A 21,388-nucleotide genomic window follows, 5' to 3' on the forward strand; every position below is an offset into this window, starting at 1 on the left:
GGGTTTGTGCCACACATGGCATTTCCCATGATGGCCAAAAAGATAAATTTTAGTCTCATTTGACCAGAGAATTTTCTTCCATGTGTTTGGGCAGTCTGCCACATGCTGTTGGGCAAACGGAAAATATATTTTCTTAAGCAATGGCTTTTTTCTGGCCACTCTTCCATAAAGCCCTGCTCTGTGGAGTATATGGCTTAAAGTGGTCCTATGGACAGATAATCCCATCTCTGCTGTGGATCTTTGCAGCTCCTTCAGTGTTATCTTTGGTGTCTTTATTGCATCTCCTGATTAATGCCCTCCTTGTCCGGTCTGTGAGTTTTGGTGGGCAACCTTCTTTTGTCAGGTTTGTAGTAGTGCCATATTCTTTCCATTTTGCTATAATGGATTTAATGGTGCTCCCTGGAATATTCAAAGTTTGGGATATTTTTTATAACCCAACCCTGAGCCATACTTCTTCACAACTTTGTCTCTGACATATTTGGAGTGCTCCTTGGCTCTCATGTTTCTTGCTTAGTAGTGTTGCAGAGTCAGGGTCCTTCCAGAACAGGTTGATTTTATACAGACATCATGTGACACTTTGATTGCACACAGGTGTATCTTAATCAACTAATTATGTGACTTATGAAGTGAATTGGTTGGACCAGTTCTTATTTAGGGGTTTCATACGAAAGGGGGTGAATACCTATGCACACTCCAGATTTCTGTTTTTTCATCTTAATTATCGTTTGTGTCACAATAAAAAAACAATGTGCACCTTTAAAGTGGTAGGCATGTTGTGTAAATCAAATTGTGCTAACCCCCCAAAAATCCATTTTAATTCCAGCTTGTAATGCGACAAAACAAACACCAAGGGGGATGAATACTTTTGCAAGACACTGTACCTTATTTTACAGGGACATGCCAGACCTGTACATGCAGTAACATCTCTTATAAGTTCTTATAAATATGTTGGTAAGAGTCAACTCCTGGCTCAATTTTGACCTTGTGGTTATTTCATTTAATTCTACTTTAATTTCACCTAGACTTTACTGGTTACATTCAGAACTATATTTTCTAGCACTAACTAGGTTTTACATATACAGTACTTTCATTCACAATAGAAAGATATTTTAGATGAAAATACTTTTTTTTGTAAACTTAGTGCCTCCGAAAGTATCCTTTGTCCATCAAAAATGCCCTCTCCAGAAAACACTCACCATATGAAGAGGTTGCAAATAATTTTTAAGAAAAATATTTGTCTCTTTTGAAGCAGAATACTCTGTTGTTGCACAGTAAAAAACAAGACTTGAAACAGATGCAGGACACATTTGCAGCAGAGCTTCACATGTGGTTGAAATGTGTGTGTCAAAAAATGTCCTGTCCAGAAAACTACAAGGATCATCTTCAGTTGTTATTACAGTTACCACCATGTACAAACACTGCTGCACAATACTTGAAAATCTGTACTGAAAATCACACACATTTCAATAGTTTTTCATTTTGTATACCTGAAGGCCCGGTCCCACTGCACTTACGGATGCAAAGAGGATGTAAAACGTAAAAAAATCTTTGCCATCCGTTGGAAAACGCTATGCATCCGTTGTGTACTCATTGCATACGTGCTTCATACGCTCTATCCATCGAGCATCCGTCCACTGTGATTTCATCCGCGCAAAAAGTTTTGAGCTGCACAAAACTTTTAGAACGGATGAACTTTCCGCCGTGTATGATGTAAATCCGCGACATATACGAGCAACAAACGTTCTATGTCCGTTATCATCCGTTAAACGTCTGCTGTATCCTCTCTGCATCCTCTGGGCATCCTCGCAACTCACATCCGCTGCAGCTGAAAACGGAAAGAGGGAGGAAAGATAAGGTACATGAAACGTCTGTTCATCGTTAGTAGCACGGGAATAGAAAGGATGTAAGCGTATGCATCTCGTATATAAAGTATTCAAAACGGACAAAGCGTTTATATCTGGGATGTATCTCGTATATTTAGGATGTCTGGAGTATGTCTAGAGTATGTAGAAGGACACCTAGCGGACAATCGATATTTTGTATAAAAAGGGGGAGAAAATCATCTAGTAGTAGAGATGTATCGATGTAGCCGCCAGCACGTCTTTCCGCTTTATGCTGACGGCGTGCGTGCTGCATCCCTTTATATCCGCGGAGCAGACGCAATTCATACCCCCCGCATGCGCAGTGAACGGTCTGCATCCGATATACATCCGCGCAACATCCCCTTTGTTTCCGTTAGGCGTACGTGATGCATCCCCTTCATCCGCTATGCATCCGCTCTTTCTGCTATGCGTCCGCTTCTCAGTTATCACCGGTAACCCCTTCAGAGCTGTCATCCACTTCCATCCGCTTTCATCCACTAGGCTTCCTATGAACATGCGTTTAACATCCCCGCTATATACTACCCACGTCCCTTCTTTTCCGTTCTGTTTTCGCAAATTTTCGCCAATTTTGTCCATTTCTGGAGCGGATGAAAACGGATAGAGCCACCCCCGAAATTTTGCTCGTCCGCTGTGTCCTTTTTGCATACGTTTTGTGTCCATCGGCCAGTGGGACCGGGCCTTTACTCTTGTGGACTATGAGAAAGTGGGTCAGTTTTAGAAATGAACTACATGCCCGGTATATGACCTGTAGCTCTGAAATTCTGCACAGTTAATTTCCATCTCAAAAGGTAATTTTTGGCAGCAGAGAAACACAAAAAGCTGAGGTTTGATTTTTGGACTATTATGGACCAGAAAAGTATACCCTGATTGTGAAACAGCCTGTATAGCAAAAACAAAAGAATTGGCCTTGCCATTCCAGTACTTTCAGAGTAATAAAAATAATATAACAGTGTGGCAGTGGGGGCATGGCCAAGCATCAGTTTTGTGCATGGAGGGCGGGGTTGGGGAAGGTGAGTGGCTAAGTCATTACACCTGTTGTTAATTTGTGTGTGCGTGTGTGTGTGTATGTGTTTCTTGCAGTGATGGTGGCGCATAAAAGGAGTAGGAGAGCAGAGAAGAGTGCCTGGGACCAGAACATGACTGTATGACTGTGTGTGTGTGTGTGTGTGTGTGTGTGTGTGTGTGTGTGTGTGTGTGTGTGTGTGTGTGTGTTTCTTGCAGTGATGGTGGCGCATAAAAGTGATGACTGTATATGTGTGTATGTGTGTGTGTGTGTGTGTGTATATATGTATGTGTATATATGTATGTGTTTCTTGCAGTGATGGTGGCGCATAAAAGGAGTAGGAGAGCAGAGAAGAGTGCCTGGGACCAGAACATGACTGTGTGTGTGTGTGTGTGTGTGTGTGTGTGTGTGTGTGTGTGTGTGTGTGTGTGTGTATATGTATGTATGTGTGTGCATGTATGTATGTGCGTGCATGTACAGTGAGCCAAGTGAAGCTGAAAAGCTGTCAATAAACGTGTGTGTGAACATTATCTCCCACCTGCTGTACTTCTGTACTCCACCCACATCAGGGAAACTATTACAAACAGTCAAATTTATTCAAGCAGCCTTAACATGTTTCTTATTGTAAATGTATGATATGCACATTCATGCAATACCATCTTGCAAAGAGAATATTTTTGATGATGAGTACCAATCTTTTACCTTCCACAAAGAGCTGAGCGCTAGCTTTGGACTCGCCTACATTGTTGATCACAGTACAGGTGTACCTTCCTGCATCCTGTAACGTCACATAGTGGATCTGAAGACTCTGGTCTGGATTAACCAAATACCTAATATCAATATACAACAAAGAAAGAACACTTATAAAACAGTTTGGCCAGTAAGACTATCATCATAGACTTATTCCGTAATATGAACACACTTTCTGGGCTGTTGCAATGTGTATATAACCCGTAAGAACTGAAAAGACCACCAAAATGCTAGTGGAGCTCAGTGTGTCAAGAGTCATGCTGTGTCTCTAACCTGCCATTGGGTAAAGGCCCCTGTTCTCTGCTCCACTCCACTGTGGGCATCGGGTCACCTTTAGCCTCACAGAAGAAGTGTGCAGACTCTCCCAAACTCACAGAAACGTCCTGGGGTTCACGTAGTAACACTGGTTTCTCTGGAGAGCAGAGGCACAGCTCACTTTAATTGCCTGCTTTACTACTGTGCTTTTAAAAAACAAAATAGCAAAATGATACATTTACGAAATTTTACAAACTTGCATTAAAGGCTTGAGTGATTTTGGCTCTGAATAAATTCAATAAAAATAATTAAGCTATTTTGTTGAAATAGTAACACTTCTCATACACAAATATGACAAACTTTAAAATAAATAAATAAATTCTAACTGAATGATTAACATCTGTTAAATCAATTCATACTGTTATCTGTATGGTGGTTATTATCTCACTATTTATTTCAGTAAATAAAAACTAGATTTGACAAAATTATCTCAGAGGTGGGAGGTAACAAAATACAATTACTTTGCTATTTTATTTAAGAAGATATTTTAAGTATCTGTACTTGGGTTATCTTTCACCTAATACTTTTGACTTTCTACAATGCTACATCAGTACATTTCTCTATAATCTGTAAAGTCATAAGGCAATTTTTTTTGCATTAGACAACTTTAAGTAGTTGATCTAAATTCCTCATAAATCTAAACGTTAACAAATGTGACAGCAAGAATGAAACCTAATAGTTATTATCATTCAAACTAACGTATGAGAGATTAAGAACAAACTGTGTTGTTAGTTGTGATTTCTGGCAGACACCTTTTTCCTTGTATTTTCTTGTACTTTTACTTTCTTAATTTTAGTAGAGTTTATCCTTTGCTATTTTAACATGGGTGAAAAATTTGAAGCTATACTTCAAATGGACCTTTATTTATTTAGATGAGAACTTAGATTTTTACCTATATTTTACCTGTACACTTTTACATGAATTTTGGTACTTTTACTATCTCAGTTTTTATTGCTAAGGAAATAGAAACTTGTTCTTCATACACCAGTGCAGTAAGTACTCTCTTCTATGTGTTTCAAAACACATCAGTTCATGTGGAATTTCTATTGTATTGGCTGTAGACTCAGATCTATAGGAAGTATGGAAAGGAAGCTAGTAGCTGACTATATCAGTAATTAACTTTTTGAATTTTCCTCTCTAAAACAGCAACCAAAATATAAAAGAACCTGTGAATTAAAAGAAAATCAACTTGCAGATCAGGCAAACTTGCTGTCTGGCCAAAATGATGTTCTTACTAGAATCCTCAGTTTTAAAGGCGAATGTATACCACACCATGAGTCACATAACAAATGGCAGAAGTACAATCCCACAACACTTCAAACAGATTAGTTAACCTTATTTAAAAATTATGTTCACCTCAGATCTAACATTAATTTAATTAGCATTCACATACAACACACCATATTTAACAAATAAACATTAAACTAGTTCTTCAGTATCATGGTCAATACAATGTCCTAAAGCTGTTAATTTAACCTGTATAATTATGGGCAATTCTTCAGCATTGAGACCAAAATTGTGAATTAAGATTGCGTTAACTTGTCAGCTCAATGATATTGCTAAAGTATGGAATCCAAGGCAAAATGTACTGAAAATCATATTTAAAAATCATCATCCCAATTATAGTAATGTCGGTTCAGAGAAATCTTGGTTTGAATTTTAAGAAATGAAAGTTCATTTTTTTCTGATGTAATTCCATTATTAAATTGTTTTTCCTCATAAAAGATTTTACATTTAGAGTTAAACATAGCCAATTTTTCTATGCTTTTTTAGGGTCAAAAGATATCCCATACAGTGTGAAATTTGTATTTATTACCATTATCCTGAGTACTGCAATTAAAAAAAGCTGCCACATTTTGCTGTGAATATAATTCCGTTACCAAAGAACTACCCTTATATTTTTACTATAGCTCATACCATAATTTAATATATCAGGCACCATATCTAGCATTTTGCTGAAAACTGTTCAAATGTCTCAGAATGCATTAACATATTCATGTAAATTACTGTAAATTAATTATACAGGTTGTCATTGTACAGTTTTTACTGTAAAAATACACTGCAACTGAATATCAACAGTGCTCACCCAGAACTGTTAACCTGGCTGCTCTGCTTTCTCTGACTCCAACAATGTTTGAGGCCACACAGATGTAAATTCCAGAGTCCCGTTTCTGGGCTGGAGCTATTATCAACTTCCCGCTGAGCTCCTGAGCAATAAAAAATGACAAGAATGTGACAGAATCACCAAAATACAGTAGCTTTGCTCTGCTGTTCTTCAAAAATTAGAAATGTGGCACTCTAACAGTAAAATTGCCATGGCATGGTTTGTTAGTCATCTTCTTTCTATACACTGGCTTTATAAGAAAACCAGAAAATCAGGTCTCACAATGTAGTGTTCATCTGTGGTGTTGATAAGGATGCCATCTTTCCTCCAGGTGATGTTAGGTTCAGGATGTCCCACAGGTGGGCTGCAGTTCATCACTGCCACCTCTCCTGCAGCTACCTCCACGTCACCAGGCTGCATGCGAAACTCTTCACGTAGAGCTTCAAATCATAGCAACCTCATTAATGTCTCTTATAAAGAAATGCATATATTTTAGGTATCAAACAGGATACAGTGTCAGCTTCAAATTAATTTTATACCATCTGCCACCCTATAAGAAATAATACACTTTGGCCAAAAGTCAAATGAGCTTTCATTGAAATACACTACTGTTCAAAAGTTTGGGGTCACCCAGACAATTTTGTGTTTTCCATGAAAAGTCACACTTTTATTTACCACCATAAGTTGTAAAATGAATAGAAAATATAGTCAAGACATTTTTCTGGCCATTTTGAGCATTTAATCGACCCCACAAATGTGACGCTCCAGAAACTAAATCTGCTCAAAGGAAGGTCAGTTTTATAGCTTCTCTAAAGAGCTAAACTGTTTTCAGCTGTGCTAACATGATTCTACAAGGGTTTTCTAATCATCCATTAGCCTTCTGAGGCAATGAGCAAACACACTGTACCATTAGAACACTGGAGTGATAGTTGCTGGAAATGGGCCTCTATACACCTATGTAGATATTGCACCAAAAACCAGACATTTGCAGCAAGAATAGTCATTTACCACATTAGCAATGTATAGAGTGTATTTCTGATTAGTTTAAAGTGATCTTCATTGAAAAGAACAGTGCTTTTCTTTCAAAAATAAGGAAATTTCAAAGTGACCCCAAACTTTTGAATGGTAGTGTACCGGTATATAGCTGAAGATTCAATAAAATACAAAATTGGTATTGTTACCAGGATAAATGGAAGATTAAGTAATAAATTAATTCAATGTACACTGTTTTTGCTGTTATAGTTACTGCTGTAGCGTTCAGTAGTAGAAAAATAAAAGGCCTAGTGCGCTTCACTCCACTGATACGGGTTTGTTGACGGTGGAGTGGCTGGGCGCTTTATGTCACAGGGCACCCTCATTTCTGTGTTACCTTCTGGTTATGCTGTCACAGTTAGTCTTGCTAGAATTCTTGCTTGCACTCAGCGCACAATGTACACTGTTCTTAACCATAAGGCATACCTAACAATCTGTTTCTCTCTCTCTCTCTCTCTCTCATTACATGTCACTCCTGAGATATTAGTGATGCTGGCCTCTCCTGCTTTCCGGACCTCCCTGATCCATCTTGATGCCCTACTTCTAGCTGGAGTCTCATCCCTTCACTCCTGTGGAGGATGGCCCCATATGGACAACCTAAAGATACATTTAGAAGACGGCTCTGGACACTTACAGTTTTGCTATGATGGTTTAGGTTTACAAGTGACATGATAACTTTAGGACTACAGTTGTCATGAACAGTTTTGCACTCAAGTCTCCATCAATAAAATTGAGGTATGTGTTAAGGACATTAGACACTGGATGCTTATTAATTTCCTTCTGCTTAACCCTGACAAGACTGAAGTACTTGTGCTAGGACCACATACAGCTAGAAGTAAGTTTTCTGATTACACAGTAACTCTGGATGGCCTTTCTGTTTCTTCACGTGCAGCAGTAAAAGACCTCGGAGTGATTATTGACCCCAGTCTTTCATTCGAAACTCACATTGATAACATCACCCGGATAGCTTTCTTTCATCTCAGAAATATTGCAAAGATAAGAAATTTAATGTCATTGCATGATGCAGAAAAACTAGTCCATGCTTTCGTTACCTCCAGGTTGGATTATTGTAATGCCTTACTGTCTGGATGTTCCAATAAGTGCATAAACAAGCTCCAGTTAGTTCAAAATGCCGCAGCAAGAGTCCTTACTAGAACTAGAAAATATGACCACATCACGCCTGTGTTGTCCACACTGCATTGGCTCCCAATCAAGTTTCGTATTGATTATAAAATACTACTATTGACCTTTAAACCACTAAATGGTCTCGCACCACAGTACCTGAGTGAACTTCTGCTCCTCTATGACCCGCCACGCCTACTTAGATCAAAAGGTGCAGGCTATCTGCTGGTACCTCGTATAGTGAAGGCTACATCAGGGGGCAGAGCCTTTTCTTACAAAGCCCCACTGTTATGGAACAGCCTTCCAAGTAATGTTCGGGAATCAGACACAGTCTCAGCATTTAAGTCTAGGCTGAAAACATATCTGTTTAGTCAAGCCTTTTGTTAATGGTGTTTATGAGGTAAAGGAGTAGATCTGGAGGGTCCTCAGACATAGAGTGTTTTGGTAAACTGGGATGTATGGATGCTGTCAGTCCCCACTCGCTTGCTCACTCGAGTTTGTTGACGGTGTAGTGGCTGGCTGCTTTATGTCCCGGGGCTCCCTCATGCCTGTGTTACCTTCTGGCTCTCTCCTTTTAGTTATGCTGTCATAGTTAGTTGCCGGAGTCCCTGCTTGTACTCGGTGCAATATGTATACTGTTCCTACTTATTCAGGTGACATTGGGCATACCTAACCACCTGTGTTTTCTTTCTCTCCCCCCCACCCCAAATCTGTCCCTCTGAGTTACATGGAGTCAACAGGAAATCTTTTGGTGGAGACGGTGGGGACCTCGACTGGCTATCGTAGCCTGCAGGGAATCGGCCGTCAGACATTCTGTCGCATGTCCCAGACCCGGTGAAATGTAACTGAATTGTCTTGGCCAGGCCTAAGGGTCCCATCTGCATCTCATCATTGCTGAGGAGTGTGCTCCCATCACCCAATCAAGCATCCAGCCAGAGCAGGTCATGATATATTTTTTACCATATTAACATGCCATTGTGTGTTATGCCTGATGTAAAGACTCTCGTCTCTGCGAGCCTACCACACAGATTTAATACTTGTCATTTTTAGGGCATACCTAACAACGTGTTTTCTTTCTCTCTCTCTCCCCCCCCATCTGTCCCTCTGAGTTACATGTTGATCCTGGGATTGAGATGCTGGCCTCTTCTGCCCCTCGGACCTGCTTGATCCATCCTGGTGCCCTGTGTCTGGTCGGAGTTTTATCACCCCACTCCTGTGAAGGACGGCCCCATGAGGACAGTTGAGGGTTATACCTGTTAAAACTGTTAATATTATAGTCAGGCTGTCTGTTGTTGCCCAAATGAGGATGGGTTCCCTTTTGAGTCTGGTTCCTCTCGAGGTTTCTTCCTCATGTCGTCTGGGGGAGTTTTTCCTTGCCACCGTCGCCACAGGCTTGCTCATTGGGGATAGATTAGGGATAAAATTAGCTCATGTTTTAAGTCGTTCAAATTCTGTAAAGCTGCTTTGCGACAATGTTTATTGTTAAAAGCGCTGTACAAATAAACTTGATTTGATTTGATTTGATCAATGAACAGTTGATAACTTCAACAAATTAAACTTCACGTCAAAACTATGATGAATTTTCTGGTTACACAATTACACTTTTGACGATACAGAACACACTTATAAAAGCAATTTATTTATCATCATGCTATCTGTTATAATTCAAATAAGGATGGGTTCCCTTCTGGTCCCTCTCAAGGTTTCTTCCTCATGTCATCTCAGGGAATTTTTCCTTGCCATTGTCACCTCAGGCTTGGCCATTAGGGATAAATTTATTAATTCATATGTTTAAAATTTATATTTTTCTGTAAAGCTGCTTTGCAACAATGTCTATTCATCTATACAAATAAATTTGATTTATTTTGGCAGCAAACACTGCTCTGATGTCTCAGTCGACTCTGTACTGTGGTATGCACTAAGCAGCTGCCTGTTTGAGCTCCAAACACAACATGCTGTTACTGCTCAATTACTGCAGTGTTTGTTTGAGAGAGGAGGGCACACTTTGACACCTGACCCCGACTAATCTCACTAAAGATCTTCTGAAGCTTCCGCATCCTCTGGCGAATTCTGACCTTAAGCTTAAAGCCTGTTTGAATAGTAAATGATACTGCTCCAGCTCATTGATTTCTGTCTATCTCCATTAAGCTAATGAGCATAGAAATTAATTACAAACTCTTAGACAATAAAGCATCTCAGTAACAGTGGAACAAAAAATGCTTTTTGTCTTTCATAAGTTTAATAAGGTTGTCACTTATTCGGGTCACAACTACAATACACAAAGCGTGATTATGCTATCAGTGATAGACTTTTTTACCTGCAATATGCAGAGAAGCATTCCTACTGATAGCAGTGCCTGCACTGTTTTGAGCCAGACAGGAATACATTGCTTCATGAGACTGGCTTTTCTTTCCAGTCACCACACTGAGGAAGAAGAGGCTACCCTCAGGCAGGATGATGGGCTGTGACTGGTCCTCCATCTTCTCAGGTTCCAGAGGGATGCCATTGCGGAGCCACTGGATGGATGGTTCTGGGGTTCCTTCAGCTCGACAGGAAAGTGTGGCAGGACTTCCCACACGCACCACCACATCAGATGGGTGATGCACTATCCGGGGAGAAACTTCATCAGAACGCAGCCTGGAACCTAAAACAAAATGTGAGAAGAATTGTAGATTACCATTCTTTCATCTTAACTTAAACTTCAGTGTTTCCCACAGAAATTTTGGAGACTATGGGGGCAGCCCATGGGGGGTGGGGGTGGCGTGCGTGTCCAGTTGAATTGCAGGGGTGCGCAGGGGGTTGTTTAGCCCGTGGCGCGCGTGTGCGGTTGAATTGCAGGGGTGCGTGGGGGTTGTTTAGCCTACTAATACTACTAAACTAAGACTAACAAAGAACAAATTCGTTGGTATTGGTTATGCACCTTGTATTTTATTTTAGCATGTTGCTACAGAGGGCAGTCCTACAAGAAGAACATATTACAGATAGCAACCAAACCAAACCAAAAATCCTACAATACTTCACACCCTGAACTCCTACAAAAAGTCCTACAAAACAAGGACTTCTAGCTCTGCTGTATGTCAAAAGTGACCCTGACAAATGCCTGCCCTATTTACAAAGACCACACCCTGCACTTGTGCATTTGATTTTTCTTGGCTTTGAGAAAAAGAGTTTGAGTGCCCTTTCATAATTTATATCTTCTGGTTGTGGCCCGTTAATGGAAATCCTCAAGCAGGCGGCCAGGTGCTCTCCTTGCAGTCTGTTCCGAAGGTCTGTTTTGACCTAAAATGGCAAACAACTTGTTACTACAATGAGTCATGTGATTGCAGAGCTCACTCTGAAATATTTAATTAAGTGAAAGTAAGATTGAACTTAGGTGGGATTTGAGCATAAAAACAATGGGTAAATGTAAATTGAAATTCACATCACTGGTTTGCCTGCAGATGTCCTTACCCTGTTCATTGTGGAAAAGTCTCTTTCACAATTCATGCTCCACACCAGCACAACAAGGGCAATCGCTGCTAAGTGGCTGAGTAATGGGTATATCTGCCCCCATTCATCGCACTCACTTGCTAGGAGTGTTATACCAATTTGACATCCTGACAAAGGTGGTGTTTACATTAGACCGTATCCGTCTCGTTTTCGTCGCGGATGCACTGTCTGTGCACATTAAAAGGCTGGGAAACGACTCCACAGGCGGAACAACTTGAATCCGCCAGGGCCCACGTATTCAACCCAGTTCGTATCTGATCCGGTGCTGTGTAAACATTGAGGAACGAGGATACGCTGTGCTGAGCTCTAGCTGACGTCGTCACTGGACAACGTCACTGTGACATCCACCTTCCTGATTCGCTGGAGTAAAGAGTATAAAAGTATGAATTAAAAAAGTATAAAAAAAAGTATATTAAAGAGTATAAAAGTATGAATATAATGCTTTGCTTTGTCATTCTTAATGTTGTTCATGGTAAGATGCAAATACTGCCCACTGTGTAGTTATGATTGTCTTTAGGCTTGCCATCCTTCCACTTGCAAGTGGTGAGTGACTTGCACATGCCCAATATGCACTGGGATCACACACACAGTGGCTCAGTCCCGAATCACTGCTCGTGCGCTTCACTCGCGTGCTCTGTGAGCTGCGCAGGGCCGGAGTGCGCACCCTCCAGAGGGCACTCGCTGTTCAGGGCGGAGTGATTTGGAGTTCAGGATGCCTGCGGAGCCGAGCCGCTGAGGAGGAATTTACACATTACACATTTCAACTTACGTGCCATCTAATTACCGTATTTTTCGGACTATAAGTCGCACTTTTTTTCATGGTTCGGCTAGCCATGCGACTTATACTCCGGTGCGACGTATATATGTTTTTTTTTTTTTTCACCGCGGAATAACTGGAGCTGATGCCGAGTCTGACGACAGCCACGCAGAAGAAGAGGAAACGGCGCTTCGTCTGCCGCTGGAGTTGGCAGAGTTGTTCAGAAGCGACACCGAGGATGAGGAATTCAATGGATTTGCTGATTTGGAGTGAAATCGCCAGCTTGATAAACTTGATTGACCTGTGTTTTATTATTAATGATAGGCCTATAGTTATTTAAATAAGTTATGTAATGATTTTAGGCAGTGCTTAATTTGTGAAGTGGGAGGTCCCGGAACGCAGGAGGTGGGTGGGTCCGGCGACTCAAAAAAAAAAAAAAGGTGGGGGGTGGTTTACTATAACTTTACGCACACGCGCTTATTGTGTGTGTAAAAAAAATAATAATATCAGACATTATGATCTTAGAAAACGCTTTAGTGACGAACAGTTACAGACAGTAATATGTCGTGATATGTTATAAAATATTTTTATTAGGCTATATATTAAATTATATATTAAATTTATCTTCTAAAATAACAGACTACTCATATCACAACCGGTTTATTTCACCATTGGAGATCAGATCACACAAGACATGAGTTAAATTACTCTTTTTAAGGATTTAAGTAGGGTATTTAAAAGCGGTTGTTGTTTTTTTTTCACTAGACGGTTGTCTTTGGAGATGATATACCTATAGCCTACTTGACCTCTGATTTAATGAAATAAAATTCGACAAAAATGAAGAATGACTCTCCTCGATGATGACTACAGCTTTAATAACACAGATGAAAGAGCCATGGGGCGATAATAAGCCCTACCGGTAAAAATAATCTAAAAGCAAACTGATTAATGCATCAGTAATAGGCTACTAATATTAGTTATAATAATAATAATATAGGCTATTAGTAATAATGATAGTGATAGTATTAAAGATAGTAGTAGATATTTAAAATAATCAGACTAGGCTACTTACAGGGCAAAGGGCGCGTTATCACTGCTCAGCTGTTCGGTTATTAAATAAACAATGCAGTCGCGCAGTAACCACGCGCCGCTTATCAGATACAATCACAGATTCTATGGATAGAATAACCCTTCAAAAAAGTGCGACTTATAGTCCGGTGCGACGTATATATGTTTTTTTCGTCTTCATAATGCATTTTTTGGCTGATGCGACTTAAACTCCGGAGCGACGTATAGTCCGGAAAATACGGTAGTCATGTGATTAGCGTATCCGTGTATTGGCGTTGCTGTGTGCACGCGAATCGTGTATTGGCGTTGCTGTGTGCACGCGAATCGTTTTAAAAACGTTAATCTGATGATCCGCTGATACGGTCTAATGTAAACACCACCAAAGACAGCAAGCAGTTGATGTTAGGCCTACCTCAGTTACTACCTCTTCATCCTGAGGTGAATTTCGATCCCTCTTTTTGAAATAATTCAAAATGCTCATGATCTGAATTAACAAAACAAATTTGGCATCAGTTTAATAAGGATCGGAGATTTTCTGTTACAGCTGTAGCGTCTACAATAAGGCTGACATCGTCACCTGACATTCAACACGTTGCATTAAGGCCTACGTTAGTGGAGAAACATTCTTCATCAGTAACTTTGAAAATGATCAAATTCGAGTCAAGAAGTTAATTTAATTAAGTAGGTAACTAACATTACATTCCCTTAATTATGTGGCCTAATAGCTTCACCTTTAGAAGGTAGCCTATTAGAAAAGGCTAAAAATAATTTAACGTCTTCCGTCTCACCAGTAACAAATCGCGTTAAGGCTACTAGCACTAATTCTCAAAAGTGGCATCGAAGTTCGCTCTCTGTTAGAATAGACTACGTTTCCCTTTTAACATGTACATGCAGACCTAGATTAGTTTATCACTGCTGTCACTTCACGTCTCCATCACTTGGATAGACTGCGCACATACAATGTCAAGCGGGAAGCACTTCGTCGGTGAATTTAGAAACGGCCTGATCCTGGTAGGATGATAAAGTTAATTTGACGAATTAGATAACTACGTAGGGCTAACTAATATTGCCTCAAAATAGCCTACTGTTGCCTTACAGAAAAGGTAGGTTTGCCAGTACGAAATGGACAAAGTAATTTTACTGAAACAATACACTTAACGTCATCCATCAATGCGCTCTCCATACGCCTATAAAGCACAATAGCGTAGCCTAAACGTCACCTTCTCAATCGTGTCAAAGGCTACATAAAGTTGTATAAACTTACCTTAACATGTAGATGCAGACAGGATGTAGCTTATCAGAGTTGTCTCCTCACGCTGTCTCAGATAGGCAACGCACGCAATGTCAGGTCGGGTGCGTCAGTGTCACCATGCGTGCGTGCGTGCGTGCGGGCGGGTGCGGACTGAGACTATGGCGGCCCAAATTAGACTATGGCGGGCCGCCATAGTCTTGTCAATGTGTGGGAAACACTGAACTTATTGAAACAACTTTAAAAAGAAATCTAATCAGTCATCTTGCTCAAAGTGCAGAGGTGGACAAAGTACCCAACTTCATGACTTAAGTCAAAGTACAGATCCCACTAGTCAAATGTTACTCTGATACAAGTGAAAGTTGTCCAGTCAAATTTTTACTTAAGTTAAAGTACTGAAGTACTTTCTTTTAAAAATAGTTAAGTATTAAAAGTACATTTTCTGTCAACACATTGTTGTATTATTGACACAATGCTTATAATGCCTCATGCCTCTGAAGCAACCGACTGGATTGTTTTGTGAATTCACAAAATGAATGAATGCTGTGCATCATGGTGGTTTAATGTTAAGCTAGCTAGTCAGTGAAGCTCCACCTGACATACTAGCAAATTCTTTTCAAATTCAAAATCATATTGGGTATCTAACGTTACTAGAAAAGAAAGATTTCTAAATTGTTTATTTGGCAAGATTATGCTAAAACATATTTCTGAAAGGACTTCAGATAAGTTAACGTTATTCATGTTAGTGTAACTCTGTTTTTACATGCTAACTAACAGTGTCCAAGTTAACTAGCTATGTGTTAACGTTAGCCATGGACAAGGCTACGGCAACTTGGCGGGCAAATTCATAGAAAGTCATTTGACTAACCAGACTACATAGCTATTACAATGTTATCATTAGCTCTAAAAGCACAGACAGCTTCACTGCAAGCTTTCTCTTGGAATAAAACATTTACATACCTCAATATGCTTCCGCAGGTTGGACGGCGAGTTTTTGTAGGCTGTGATGTGGTTTGTTTTAGGTAAACAAAACAAACATTTAAAACAAAACAAATCTTTAATCCTTTCAGAAAACTGAAACATGGGTTCTAGGTATAGCCATGGGTGCGTGCATTCCCCAGAAGAACCGCCTCCTACCATTCTGCCATCAATTGATCGAGTTCAGATAATGCTGCTGAGAAATCACTGAACTTGATTTTATACAGTCTATGGACATGATGTGACTCTAGTGATTACTGATAGGCTGTCTCAGTGTCACCTGCGAAAAAATCAATCGCGTTTTAGAAAAGAAAAGAAAAAATATCCACTTTCAAAGCTGCTTCATAGTAACGAGTAACGAGGACCTTGATAGAAATGTATTAATCACTATATCAATGTCTATATGGACTTCATCGTTAGGATAGCCCGCCACGAAGTTCTAAGATTATACCCAGAGATGGGCTTCAGAATTAAGTATTGCATTCCCAGTGAGGTTTCTCCGAGGGATCTCCGGAGAAAAGCTAAAGCAAGAGGTGAGAACAAAATAACAGAACTCCTACATGCTGACGACCAAGCTATATTTGCCAAGTCTATTGAGGAACTTTAAACAATCCTCAAGGTCTATGATCAGACTTTGGCCTGCAAATGTCATACTCGAAAACTGAAATGATGGCTTTCAATGTCGAAGAAGATATTCAGAACAGATACACCCTTCTACAAGTAAACGACACCAACATAAAAAACGTGAGAAGCTTTCGATATCTAGGCTATACAGTCACGAATACAAACGAGAACATGAAGTATCTTGGTCTGAGAATTGGCTCGGCGTTTGAGAAGTGGAACGAACTTAAGCATGTTCTCATAGATCGCCATATAAAGATGCCCATCAGAGTGAAATTCCTGATTGCATGCGTGAGATCTCGACTGCTCTATAGCGTGCAGACATGGCCATTGATAGAGAAAGAACTAGCAAAGATTGAGAGTATATGGCATGGGTTCTTGAGAAGGATGGTGAAGGGAGGTTACAAGAGAGTGAAGGATGATAGGAATGAGGAGGAACTGGCTGATGACGATAAGGGATGGCGTTTTATACTATCTAACGTGGACCTACGGCACATCACTGGCACATGGCCAATAAGGAAGTACTGTGTCCAACATAGGGCTGTGCGATATGGGAAAAAATGAATATCCCGATACATTTTCTCCATTTCACGATATACGATATATATCTCGATATATTTAAATCTCCTCTAAAGGACCCCATGAAATCTAACTTTTACTCTTTACTGTTTTCACTACAATCCCTGCAGATTAAATAACATTCTTGGTTAACTTTACAGGTGGTTTTCAACAACACATTTTAAATTTTCATGTTAGTGATTAATCACAATTGAATTGAAATAAGACTATTTTTATTCAACAAAGATGTGGCACAAACTGCAAAAACAATCTTGAAAATTGCAACAAAGGGGCAATACAATACAGAGCTGCTCAGAGCTCAAATCAATAAAGTGCAAGCTCAACACTAAGAAAGACATTTAGCCTAAATAAGAAAAGTGCTCATTCATTAAATTATTTAAAAAAAATAGATCTCCAAGCTATTAACCTGACTACTGAGAACCACTGGAACATTCACAATAGAGAGAGAGAGAGATTGAGGGAGAGAAGAGAGAGATCTGCAAAACATAATTTTTCTCTTTGCACACTTTTCAACTGAATGTTTTCTGGCTCTGCCTCTCAGATGTGTATAATTCCGGCTGCTGCCTTTCGTGATGACAGGTTTTTTTTGCACACTTTACAAACCGGCATTTGCTGTTCCACGTCCTCCTCGCGATATCCAAAAAAATGCCAGATGACTGACCCCTTACTAGTTTTTTAAGGAACCAATTCGTCTGCTTCCATTTTTAATTTGTCGCTGAAATTGACAGAGCTTACACGGTAGCCTATGCAACACCAGCGATTGCACGAACTGAGTCAGCGCTGTAAACCGGAACTAGGAAATCTTCCCGCCGGCAGTGTTGCCAGATACTGCTGACGTTTTCCAGCCCAAAATATATTCAAAACCCGCCAAAACGCACTTAAAACCGCACAATCTGGCAACACAACCGAAACTAGAAAATCTTCCCGGAAGTTCCTTTCAGCACCGAGATGTCGCCCGGGATTGGTTGGCGAGTGCGTGACGTTATTGTTTTCTTTACCCTTAGGCAGCCTCTCACGTTACTGCCTGAGGGACAGGGAGAAAACCACCGGAAAAGGTTTTAAACAAACACAACAAACATGAAACGAACGCAAGTCGGAAGATGACCATAAAATACTCGATAGTTATGATATAATAATTTTATGTATCGCACACAGAATTTTCGGTGATATATCGAGTATATTCGATATATCGCACAGCCCTAGTCCAACAACACTTGAAGTATTTAGCTCACATATGTAGAATGGACAATGATGATGTACGAAAACAAATCCTTTTTGATGAGCATGCCCCCAAGTGGACTGCACTAGAGAAATACCTAGGAATCAGGGCTCAACAGTGCGCACATTTCACTCGCATTTGCGAGTGAATTTTTCGGCATGCGAACGACGAAAAAAAAACCACGCGCATTCGTGCGAGGGCTTCTTGCGGCCGACAGTTTAAGAAAGCACTGAGCACAGACGCGACGAGTTTAACATTCTAAAATGTATCAAACGTTAAACTGCAAAGTATGTAAATCCAGCGCTGGATAGCCTACCTAATATAGTGTAACGAGTAACGGCCTGTATTGTTGTAAGCGTGTGTTCAGTGTTGTGTACATGCGTGTGTGTGCGCGTGTGTGTGTTCTGCCTGCGCCTTGCTCCCTGTCTGTAGTTGCGTGCATTGCCTCTGTCTTGCATTGCGGTGGTTCCCACGGTAGCCGGGGTGGGGAGTGAAAAAGTTAAATTTTTTTTGCCGTTCTGCCATGCTAGTGCATTTTACCGGGACATGAGATTTCAGCATTTTTATTCTTCTCGGTCTGTAGCTTGAATAAGTTTAGGCTACTGAATAACACTTTCAGTTAAAGTTGAGTCTGGTGCTTTTGTGCTGACGCTACAATAGCCTACTATCACAATAAATATCCCCCGTAACATTTCCCGTTTTCTACTCATCTTTCTGTGATTGCCCCTCTTTCCCATGGTTGTATGTTGTGGGTGTGGCATTAGGTGGGAAAAGTGCTTTTTAGGGATTCATCAGATCATTCAACTGAGAGATAACTGAGAGCTGGTTTGGACCGAGCTGAGAAATATATTCGCTATGCAGAGAATAACGGCGTTTTTTAAAAGCAATGATGGTGGAAACAAGAATAAAAGAACGGACGAAGAAGAAAGTGTAGTGAAGAAAGATAGAATGACGGGAGAAGGTGCGGGAAAATTATATAATGAGATGGAAAGCACACACCCCAGTGCAAACATTTAGATGGGAACATACAACACAGCAGAAAAACAAATAATATACAGGATATACAAATGGTACATGTCACAACACAGCAGAAAAACAAAGAATATATATACAACTGGGCGTGTTGAGTTGCAGATGTTAATTGCACATTAGTTATAGAAACTCAGTTCAGCTACAAAACTCAAGATATTGCACAGCATTTGGTATTGCATTGTATTGGGTATGGATGTAAAAGTGTAGAAATATAAATATAAAATATACAAAAGCTATAAAAACTAAAAAGTTGCTCTGTGAAGTTGCACTGTAATAAGTATTGCACTGTATCAGGTAAGTGTGAGAATATTGTCCTTTTAGGTCCTTGTTGGTGCATTGTTGCACCTGCCAGAAGTGGCATCAGTCAGTGCATGTAATTAGCCTTTTTCACATTACGTCACTTGCAGAAGAACCTCACATCCATTTTCAGCCTTTTGAATGGAAGAAGAGGCGGCATGCTAATCTGCTGGCTAACAAGTAGCAACCATAGAAAGTCAGTAAACTTCCTTTCCAAAACAAGGCAGATAGGTGACTGGAATGGTCGCTAACAATACGTAATGATAAACAACAATGCGCAATATTATTATCAATCTTATCTGTGAATGACACAGTTTTGTTAACATATGGTATGTTGCCGCCGTATACCTCTTCTTCCATTCAAAAGGCTGAAAACGGATATGAGTTCCCCTGCAAGTGATGTAATGTGAAAAAGGCTAATTGTTCAAGGTGGTTATGGCCTGTGGGAAAAAACTGTTTTTGAGTCTGTTGGTCCTTGCTTTGATGCACCTGTAACGCCTGCCTGAGGGCAGCAAGTCAAAGAACTCGGAGCCAGGGTGGGAGCTGTCCTTGATGATGATGTTAGCTCTGCTGAGCTCTGCTCTCTGTTTAGCTACTGTTTGTTCATTCATTCAGTTGTTCATTATTCATTTGTTCGTTCATTCATTCATTCATTCATTCATTCATTCGTTCATTCATTCATTCTCAATTGAATTTTGCGTTTTATGTGTTGGTGTGTCTAAAGTTTGCGCTGCAATAAACCTTTAAAATGAAAACCTACTTGTGCCTCCATTTTTTTCCCTATGCTCCTAAAATTTTTAACTTAGGAGCACATGTGCTCCTGAAAAAAAAAGTTAGTGTAGAGCCCTGCTAGGAATGGATGCTCAGCAGATTAGAAGGACAATGATGGACAGAACAAATTTCCACTGTCTGTTAGACCATATGGACACACCCTAGTGGGGTTAAATCCCCAGAAAAAGGGAAATAGAAGAAGAAGTGGAGTAAAAAGTATGATATTTGTCTTTCAAATGTAGTGAAGTTAAAGTCATAACTTTCCCAAAAAACTAATACTTAAGTAAAGTACTCAAGTGTACTTCGTTACTGTCCACCTCTGTCAAAGTGTCACTGATATGTGTAGGGAATAAGATTCAGAAGAAAAAGATCCCTGATATATCTGTGTTATTATCTAGCTACGAGGAAGGCATGGCCTAACGGTTAGTGACATAGCTTTGGGAACAAAAGGTTGCTCGTTCAATTCCCTGGACCAGCAGGCCTGGCTGAAGGGCCCTTGAGCAAGGCACCTAACCCCTGACTGCTCTGGTAAGAGTGGCGGCGTACCTTGTGTCTGATTAGCCAAAGAAACACTGATGATATAATTATCAGTTTGAGTGGTACCCAGCCAAAAATAAACTAGATACTAAAAACATAAATAATTGAAGAAATTTTTTTTGTGCTTGTGCCTATAAAGTTGTGTTCCAATTTCACAACTGCTAGACTTCCACCGTCAGCTTCTTGAGCATGGCCATTACCCCCAAACAGTTAAAGCCAACTGTCTCTTTGAGGATTAAATGATGTTGACAAAATTTTATGCAATCAAAACCATCTTCTTTTGAACATTATTAATAATAATAATAATAATAATTTCGGCCCTGTGATGACCTGGCGACTTGTCCAGGGTGTACCCCGCCTTTCGCCCGTAGTCAGCTGGGATAGGCTCCAGCTTGCCTGCAACCCTGTAGAACAGGATAAAGCGGCTACAGATAATGAGATGAGATGAGATGAGATAATAATTTCGGGCGGCACGGTGGTGTAGTGGTTAGCGCTGTCGCCTCACAGCAAGAAGGTCCTGGGTTCGAGCCCCGGGGCCGGCGAGGGCCTTTCTGTGTGGAGTTTGCATGTTCTCCCCGTGTC

At 40.3% G+C, this 21,388-nt stretch overlaps 1 protein-coding gene across 4 annotated transcripts in view; it reads right to left on the reverse strand.

Annotated features, from left to right (window-relative positions):
- Positions 1-21,388, reverse strand: part of robo4 (roundabout, axon guidance receptor, homolog 4 (Drosophila)) — a 129,719-nt gene that overhangs the window by 80,730 nt on the left and 27,601 nt on the right. For 3 of the 4 annotated variants that reach the window (XM_060909273.1, XM_060909275.1, XM_060909276.1), the window contains exons 2-7: positions 10,527-10,853; positions 6,338-6,495; positions 6,038-6,158; positions 3,910-4,048; positions 3,589-3,716; positions 3,425-3,460 (exon numbers count right to left, since the gene is read on the reverse strand). In XM_060909273.1, coding sequence (XP_060765256.1) covers positions 3,425-3,460; positions 3,589-3,716; positions 3,910-4,048; positions 6,038-6,158; positions 6,338-6,495; positions 10,527-10,853 — 909 coding nt within the window. The remainder of the gene's footprint in view (positions 1-3,424; positions 3,461-3,588; positions 3,717-3,909; positions 4,049-6,037; positions 6,159-6,337; positions 6,496-10,526; positions 10,854-21,388) is intronic. The other variant, XM_060909274.1, reaches the window with a different exon arrangement.

The sequence above is a fragment of the Neoarius graeffei genome, chromosome 25 (assembly GCF_027579695.1).
Source record: "Neoarius graeffei isolate fNeoGra1 chromosome 25, fNeoGra1.pri, whole genome shotgun sequence".
In the NCBI taxonomy this organism is placed as follows: Eukaryota; Metazoa; Chordata; class Actinopteri; order Siluriformes; family Ariidae; genus Neoarius; species Neoarius graeffei.